Below are 8,402 nucleotides of genomic sequence, written 5' to 3'. Positions count from 1 at the left end.
GCGCATGCACATGGATGTACGTGTGTTCATGCGCATGCACATGGATGTACGTGTGTGTTCATGCACATGCACATGGATGTACGTGTGTGTTCATGTGCATGCTTGTGTATGTGCACGTCCACGTGTCCCACCACCACCACGGCTGACCCCACATCAGCACATCCCAAATGAATGCCCATCCAGAATCATTTGCTGGGGGCTGAGCCCTGTGAGGGAGGCACAGATGCCCTGCCTGGTCCCGCCTCAGCCCTGACCCACACCAGAGGGGCCCTGTAGCACCCAGACCACCACCCCCTCGCTCAGCTGTCCTTCCACCCTGCCCCTCAGCCCTCCTCCTCCCCTCCTGCAATGCTGGCCTCGTTGTTCTTCCTCCGGAACCCTCCCTCTGTCACCCAGCCTGGGCCCTGGCGGGTCCCCCACCACCACCTGCACCCCTCTCCCCCCACCACAGTCATTATGTCTTGCTTGGTGTCTATCCATGGACCACGGGCCCTGAGGTGAAGACTGTGTCCCCACCCCAGCCGTGTCCCTAAGCCATGAGTGGCTGAGGGGGATGGCCCCCAGGAGGCACGTGGGCCACTCCAACCGCAGTCCACTCACTGTGCAGGTAGTCGGCCAGGTCTCCACCGTTGCAGTACTACAAAAGAGCAGACAGCCCATGGGGAACTGCCCCCCAACACCCCAGCCCCCTAACACCCTGCACCCCCCCCGCACCTGGGGCACCGGTTTCCCCAGGCTGACCCCTCAGCAGTGATCCAGGGGGAGAACATCCTGCCTGGTCCCTCTGGCTGGCAGCAGGGTGGCTTCTAAGCCCAGGGACACATGGTGATGGGCAGCCCCCTCCTGCCCGCCCCCCAGCGTGCCTTGTCCCCAGGGGAGGCCCAACCTGCACTCCTCACAGCAAGGCACTCACCTCCATGACCAGGTAGACGGAATTGGCCATTTCCTAGAAGACAGAGAAGAGGCAGTGAGTGGGCGGGGGGCACCACGGGCCCAAGTCACGACCCCCACCCACATGGATATACCAGTCACAGGCCCCCCAGACATGTCCTCCCCTGGATATGGTCTCCCCGGGGCACATCCCCCACAGCCTCCTGTCCCAGCCGCCCAGGCCCAGGCCACCCCACCAGTCATGCAGGGGCCACCCCTCCACCCACACCTGGAGAGGCAGGGGGCCCTTGCTTGGGCCATGGGCCTCCCAGGCCCCAGGGATGCTGTGTGTCTATCCCTCAGACCCGTGCGGCGGAGGGCAGGGGCAGGCTGAGGGGTGAAGCATGTTTCCAGGGTCAGCTGAAGGGCTGACACCTGGGACCCTTCAGTGTGGGCTGGGCACAGGGCCCAAGCAGGGACCAGGTTGGGGTGGGGCTGGCCCAGCCTGGGTGTCCCCACTGCAGAGGCCCTCAGCCCGCCCCCACTTCCCACTCTCCAGTCTGAAGAGCACGAAGGCCCTTCCTGTACCTGCCCTGCACCAGCTCCCAGTCCTGGAGCTCACTGAGCTGGTGCCCAGGAGGAGTGTCCACGAGCCATCACCTGCCTGGGACTCACTGGCCCTGTCCCAGGTGACAGCGTGCCTGGGAGCCAGCGCTGGCCCTGCTCCCACCCCAGCCTTCTCAGCTCAAGGGCGGTGGGTGGGCAGGCTGGCTGGGGCGAGAGATAATGAGGGGCAGGTTCAGACTGCACTCCCAGAGTCCTCAGGCACAGTGGGCACAGGCAGGGCCTGAGACACAGGGGACAGATAAGGGCATCAGGCTGTGGGTGCCTCAATTTCCCGCCTGTAAGTGGGTCCTGGGAAGCCCTCCAGCCTTCGGTGCATGCTGACTCAGCTGCCCTGACACTCAGCCCACTTCACAGTGAGGTTGAGAAGCACACCTGGCCCTGGGGGCGGCCGGGCAGCTTCAACCTGAGTCCCCGTGCTCTCCTCGAGGCCAGGGCCAGGCCCATAACCACCTGCTGGTGGTGCCTCTCCTGTGAGGTGGTAGGGCCAAACCACAAAGCCACCTCCAGTCAGCGTCTCTCAGCCCCCTACCCTCCCAACCCTTTCCAAGTAGGCCACCGGACCTGCCCCCATCCCACCCTGTCCACCTGGGTCCCTCTTGAGACCCAGCCCCCGCCCGCTGGCCCTCCCCACTCCAGAGCCGAGCCAGCCAGGCCTGCAGGGGGAGAAGCCCAGCATGCCCACCCTGAACCCCGAGGGGCATCAGGCTCCAGCTCCACAGGCTGCTGGATGTGGTTTCACAGCTCTTCCAGGGAGCGGGGACCAAGCTTGGCCCCAGGCCCAGGCCCCCTCACCCTGGGCTGGGCTGGACACCTAAATGGCTTTCCCAGGCCCTCCACAGGAGAATGTCACCACTACATACCCCCAGGGCCAGTTTTGGGGAGTCCCTGACTCACTGGAAAGACACACCAGGCAACAGAGGGACAGACGCTGCACGTCCGCTCAGCCAGGCTTCCGGCGTCAGCAGCTGTGCCAGCAGCCTGGTACGGGCCTCTGGGCACGTAGGAGGCCGCCCACCTTCCCCCACAATCCCAACTCCCCACCCTCCTGCCCTGGGCCTGGTGGGCGGGCAGAACGGGGCTGCCTGACCTAATTAACTCCTTCCTGAGCCAGCCTCCTGGGCACCAGGTGATGGCCAGCCACAGCCATGGCCAGGACAGAGCCACCCCTACCACACGTGTGGGTGTGGGTGCTGGCGTGTGTGTGTTGGAGGGTGTGTGTGTGTTTAGTGTGTGTGTGTGTGACCAATCTTTCGTGGCTCCTTTTTGCTTAGAAAATTGTAACAACTTGTACAGGACCACAAAGGACCCAGATCTCGGTTCCTCGCACCACTCTCCAGCAAAAGGAAGCCGCCTCTTTGGGGACGGCCTCCAGGGAAGGTCAGGGAACGTACAAGGTGAGCCTGGAGCAGCTGGTGCTAGGCAGGAAGGAAGGGCTCGCCCACCTTGTAGCCATTTCCCCCGAAGGCTCCTGGCCCCATGCCTGTGTCCCCAGGGCCTGCTGGAAGAGGGCTGCCCAGAAGCAGAGCTGCTCCCACCCCCATCCTGAGCCGGAAGGCCCCGCCCTCCTTCCTGGGGAGCCTATTGTGTTCCTGCTCCCTGGGGCTGGCTGGCAGACCACCGCCTCTGCACAACCCCCCACCCCCACCCCCCGCAAAGAAAAGGCATGCAGGGCGGTAACACTGACCCCCCGTCCTTGTGCTCTGCCACCAGGGAAGGGGAGGGGGTGGTGGCACAACCCCTCAGAGGACCCGGGAAGCACCGCCCTGCTCAGGAGAGGCAGCAGGCAGGCACGGAGCGGGTGGCAGTGGGAGCCGGTACTCCCTGGAAATCAGGGCATCTACATGTCCCTCCCTCTCGGAGGTGGCCCCATGACAGAGGTGCTACCGCACGGGCACGGGCAACACAGCACCCACCAGGAGACGCCCAAGATATGGTCACATGGCTCTGCCCCACCGTCCCAACACTGGGGGCAGACGTAAAGGCTGGGGGACGACTCGCCGAGCGATGGGCTCCAACACAGCTGAGACCTGGCTGGCATCCCGCCACCCACGGCGCGGCCCAGCCTCTCCAACACAACGCGGCGGGGACACCATGGGTTCCTTTCCTCAGAGATCTCAAACCGGGGGCTGCAGGGAGACAACAGCCAGAGAGACGGGCAAGGAGGAAAGGCCACAAACATGGTGAGCGGCTCCTCTAGGGGAGGGAGAGTGGGAGCAGGGAGGGTCTAGATGGAGCTTCAGGGGCCGCGGTGGGCCATTCCTGAGCATTTGGGAGTCTGTGGTTTGCACTTTTCGGTATTTATTGTATTTCACAATAGAAAGTCATAAAGTTAGACAGCACACACACAGACACACAGAAACAGGCAGTGTCCAGAACTGCCTAGACCCCTGAGGCCTACTCCTAGACCCCAGATTTAGACCCAGCACTAATGGGTTTCAAAGATACCCTCGCCAGGAAAAGACCCCCCAGATCTAGCATGGCACCCCCGCATGCCCTCAGGGAGGAGCTAGCACCAAAGTCCTGAGCTCACCAAGAGCCGGGGTCGGCCCATCCTGAAAGGCTCCCCAACATGAGCACGGGAACAACTCCGCGGAGTCAGGACTCCACACCCTGTAACTCACAGAAGCTGGGTCTGTCTGCAGGGCCCAGGGTAAGTCACGTTTGGGTAGCCCAGCAAGGCACCCAGCCCCAGGGAACTAGCTAGACAGCGTGCTGGTCTCAGGAGGGGTCAGTGTCAGCAAGGCCCGGAAACATCAGACCTTCCTCCCTGGGCACTCTGAGCAGGGAGCAGCCAGGCTCCACAGCCCATACCCTGATTCCAGAGACGGCCACTCTCCTAAGGCGAAGACAAGTCTAGACACTCCACAACACATATGGGATGAGACCAAGTGCCTGTCCTCTCTACCCCGTGATGAGAAGGCCAGGTGCTGCAGCCACCATCCCATGGATGTGATGGACTCAGGAAGGAGAACAATCCACAGGACCCACCTCCCAGGCACACTAATGGCCTGATAAGTTACCCTTTTTTATAGCAATTAAAAAAAAAAAAAAAAAAAAGCACAACCTTAACAAACGAGGAAGAGTATTTGGAGCATATCACCAATAAAAAGCTTCTTTCCTTAATATATAAAGAGCTCGTACAAATCGATAGTAGTAATACCTATATAGCCCTTTTTACAAAACAAGCAAGGTTATAAAAACTTAATGTATATTAACTCAAGCAGTCATCACAACCTCCAATGCGGGTGTTCTATTATTATCTCCATTTTGCAAGTTAGGAAACTGAGGACCAAGAGATTAAGTAACTTGCCTAAGATCACAAAGGTAAATAAATTCTGGAGCCAGGTCAAAGAAAGGCAAGTTTGGCTTCAGGGCCCATGCTATTAACTATAGTACCATCTTCCCTCTAGAAAAACATCAATAGCCTGCTAGAAATATGTGCCCAGGGACAGGAGGTATTTTTAATATTCAAATGCATACCAAGAGATGTTGAACCTCACTCATCACAAACAAAAAACAAAATTAAGAGATGTCATTTTTCATTATCACATGTGCCAAGATGAAGAAGTCTGATAATCAACCTGCTGGCAAAAAGCATGAAAACGGACACTCCCAAGGCCCACCCCATGAAGAGCAATTTGGCAATAGCTATCCATATTAAAGGAGCCCTAGTGGCGCAGTGGTTAAGAGCTCAGCTGCTAACCAAAAAGGTTGGCGGTTCGAACACACCAGTCTCTCTGTGGGAGAGAGATGTGGCAATCTGCTTCCGTAAAGATTTACAGCCTTGGCAATCCCATGGGGCAGTTCTACTCTGTCCTACAGGGTCGTTGGGAGTCGGAATCGACATGCCAGCAGTGGGTATCCATATTAAAAACACACTTCTCCTTAAAGAATGTCTGCCTTGAGCATTGTGCTCTTTTAAGATTTATCTATATGGGATCAAACTGGTAACAGCAAACTTAGGAGGCAGTGAGTTTATGTTCACGGGGGAGGAGCAATTCAGAAAAGGGGGGTGAGAACTTACAACTTGAACGTAATCAATACTGAATTGTACACGTAGAAACTGTTGAACTGGTGCATGTTCTACTGTGTATGTTCCCAACAACAACAAAATGTAGAATAAATAAAAAAGGAAAACACACACACACTCTCCTGTACCCAGGGATTCTGGGGTGGCCATCTACAGATACACACGGCGCAGATGGATCACGGTCGGTCGTGACCACACCGATGTACCAGAATCAACTCCATCTCCTATCAGCAGGGGGAGTGGTTAAGTCAGATGACAGACCATCCAGGTAATAGAACAGCAGACCACACAACCGTAAATAACCAGGCCGGCCACTACAACAAAAGCGAACGCTTACGCGGCACTCACTATGACCAGGTAGCGCTTCTTCTCTTAGTCAGCTGTGACTACAGCTCCACGCTCTCTATTTTACAGAGATCTGATGACTTGCCCAAGGACGCACAGCAAGTTTTACTGGCAGAGCCAGGACTGGAACCAGGTGGTCTGGCTTCAGGGTCCGGGCTGTTAACCACTGCACTCTGAGGTAGTAACCTCTAAGAAGGCTTGGGAGGAGGTTAACTTTGTGGAAGGAGACGGATATAATTTTACTGTTACGTGAGGTGACGGGGACCTTCTCCAAGACATACTATTAAGTGAAAAGATCACGGTGCAGAACAGGGAGTGCTGTACGGTGGGGGAGCGATATATACATAGATCCACCCGCCTGTAAAAGACTGTCCCAGAAAGATGCAGAAACCACTGACAAAGAGCCTCTGAGAACGGGAAGGAAGAATGACTTCTTGCGGCATTTTCTTCTGTACTATTTGGTTTTTTAGCCAAATCATTCGTATATTACCTATTTTTTAAAACAGTATATACATATTTTTTCTGCCCCTTGCATCTGTTTCAGAAGTCTTAAGGACACCGGGGAACAACGCCCGAGCCCGGGCACGGAGGGTCAGCAGAGTTAACCAGAGAAGCCTGGTCCGTGAGCCCGAACCGCTGGGCGGCGAAGCTGCAGCTGGCATTGCTGAACACTTCCTCTGAGAAGAGGAAGTGGACAGTGCCCACAGCCAGGTGTGTGTGGCCCAGGTGGGATGGAGCAGAGACTGTGGGAGAGGCCACGCACGTCCCTCCCCGGGGCAGGCAGAAGCATAGTTCAGAGAGGAAAGTGGGCCCTGCCCAGGTTTGCTGAGGGTGCAAGGAGTGTCACCTGGAAGCCTAAGGTGGCGGGTGCCACCACCCTCTGCCTGACCCCTGGGAAGAGAGGGCTGCAGAGTGCGTCCGAGATCACTGCTGGAACCTGCTAGGTCATGCCAGGTGTGTGCCAGTCCAGATGGAGTGACAGGCTCCCTGCTCTGGGTTCTAGCTGGGCTGGCCAAGAGGCTTCTCAACTTGGGGAAGGACAGGAGGAGGGGAGGAGGAGGGGAAGAAGGGAGGCAGGAGAAAGTAGAGGGAGGAAGGAGGGGTGGGCGGAGGAGAATGGGTGCCCTCCTGGCCAACAGAACACCCTGTCCCCGTGCCTCCGTTTCCAGGTACCTGCCGTCAACACCAGATTGGGGCCCTCCACACACGTCAGCCCCCAAGGCCCCAAGAAAGCTCCAAAACGGGGAGAAGAGAGCCGAGGGAAGAAACGGGAGAGGAGGAGACCATCAAAACACAGCCAGCCAGCCCAGTTCCCCTCGGCCAGGGGCTGCTCCCGCAGCCTCAGTAAACAGGTTTCAAAACCATTAGTCAGCACTTTGGCACGGAGATCTGCCACCTCAGGTTCCACGTCCCTGAGCTGGTCACCCAGAGTGCTCAGTCCCCACCCAGGCTGAGCCACGCCACTGGATGCAGGATGCCAGCTGGTGGCCTGAGGTGGCCCAGACAGTCCCTGCTGCCGGCTCCTGCCCGGCCTGGGCGGGCCTGGCCCCAACTGCCAGCAAGGAATCTCCTGTGGCCCCTCCCCCTCCCCAGGCTGACGCAAGGAGAGGCTGGCCAATGCTGTCGCTGGAACAGCTAGAGCAATGTCAACAAACACAGCCAGCCCAGACAGGTGGGCCGGCAGCACTGCTGCCCTGGCTTGCCCTGGGGACACCAGCCTCACAGGGTCACGGCCACTGGGTCAGACATCCCCAGGAGGGTTAACTTGTCAGCCCGCCCCATAGTCCCCCACTGACCTGTGGTCCAGGCACCCCTCAGTCAGTCTGCCAAAGAAGGTGGGAGAACTCCCAGCACCCCAAGAAGAAGCCAAGCTCTGGCCCAGAACCAGGCCTAGAATGGGGTCCCATGGTCCCAGCAAGCCTTAGAACGGGGCCAGCGAGGACACCATCTCCACTCTAGATGCCCTGCCTCCTCCCCCCACAGCAAACACGACTAGAACCAACCTCTACCAAGGGTCTCTTGGCTGGCCTGACCCAAGCAATGTGCAGGCCCCGGAACGTGAACCCTGCCAGGCCTCCCCTCAGGGGCCCCTTCCTGCCCTCAACCCCAGCACCACAGCAGCCTGAGGCCTTACCTGGAAGTCGTACAAAGCCACAATGTTTTCATGTTTCAATTCCTAGGACAGAAGACCAGGTTTCTCAGGAGCGGGCCTGAAGCTCAGAGACCCACCACCATGGTGGACCACCACCCTCTCCCCCGCCGGAAGCATCCTGTCCAGCTCACCTTTAGGATCTTGATCTCCTTCCCCAGCAGCGTCTGCGATTTGGCGAGGTTCTTCTTGTTAATGCATTTGACGGCCACCTCTAGATCGTGCTTCTGAAAACCAAACGCCCGTGTTCCTCAGGGCCACGACCCCGCCGGCCCGGAAAAGCCGGCGGCCCAGGCCCAGGCGCGGAGTGGAGGGGAAGGGGTCCCGGTGCGGCCGGGCTCGGCCGCGACTCGCTGGGGTGCGGAGCGCTGCCGCAGCCCC

The 8,402-nt window shown here is 58.4% G+C and overlaps 1 protein-coding gene across 1 annotated transcript in view; it reads right to left on the bottom strand.

Annotated features, from left to right (window-relative positions):
• The window catches only part of ULK1 (unc-51 like autophagy activating kinase 1), a 35,680-nt gene that overhangs the window by 11,936 nt on the left and 15,342 nt on the right, over nucleotides 1-8,402 (bottom strand). The window contains exons 7-10 of the mRNA XM_023739304.1: nucleotides 8,156-8,271; nucleotides 8,007-8,048; nucleotides 914-946; nucleotides 601-637 (exon numbers count right to left, since the gene is read on the bottom strand). Of these exons, the coding sequence (XP_023595072.1) occupies nucleotides 601-637; nucleotides 914-946; nucleotides 8,007-8,048; nucleotides 8,156-8,271 (228 nt within the window). The remainder of the gene's footprint in view (nucleotides 1-600; nucleotides 638-913; nucleotides 947-8,006; nucleotides 8,049-8,155; nucleotides 8,272-8,402) is intronic.

This window comes from Trichechus manatus, unplaced genomic scaffold, assembly GCF_000243295.1.
Source record: "Trichechus manatus latirostris isolate Lorelei unplaced genomic scaffold, TriManLat1.0 scaffold00131, whole genome shotgun sequence".
Lineage (NCBI taxonomy): Eukaryota > Metazoa > Chordata > Mammalia > Sirenia > Trichechidae > Trichechus > Trichechus manatus.
Note: the sequence above shows the minus strand (reverse complement) of the source record. Positions and strands in the feature narration are given on the sequence as shown.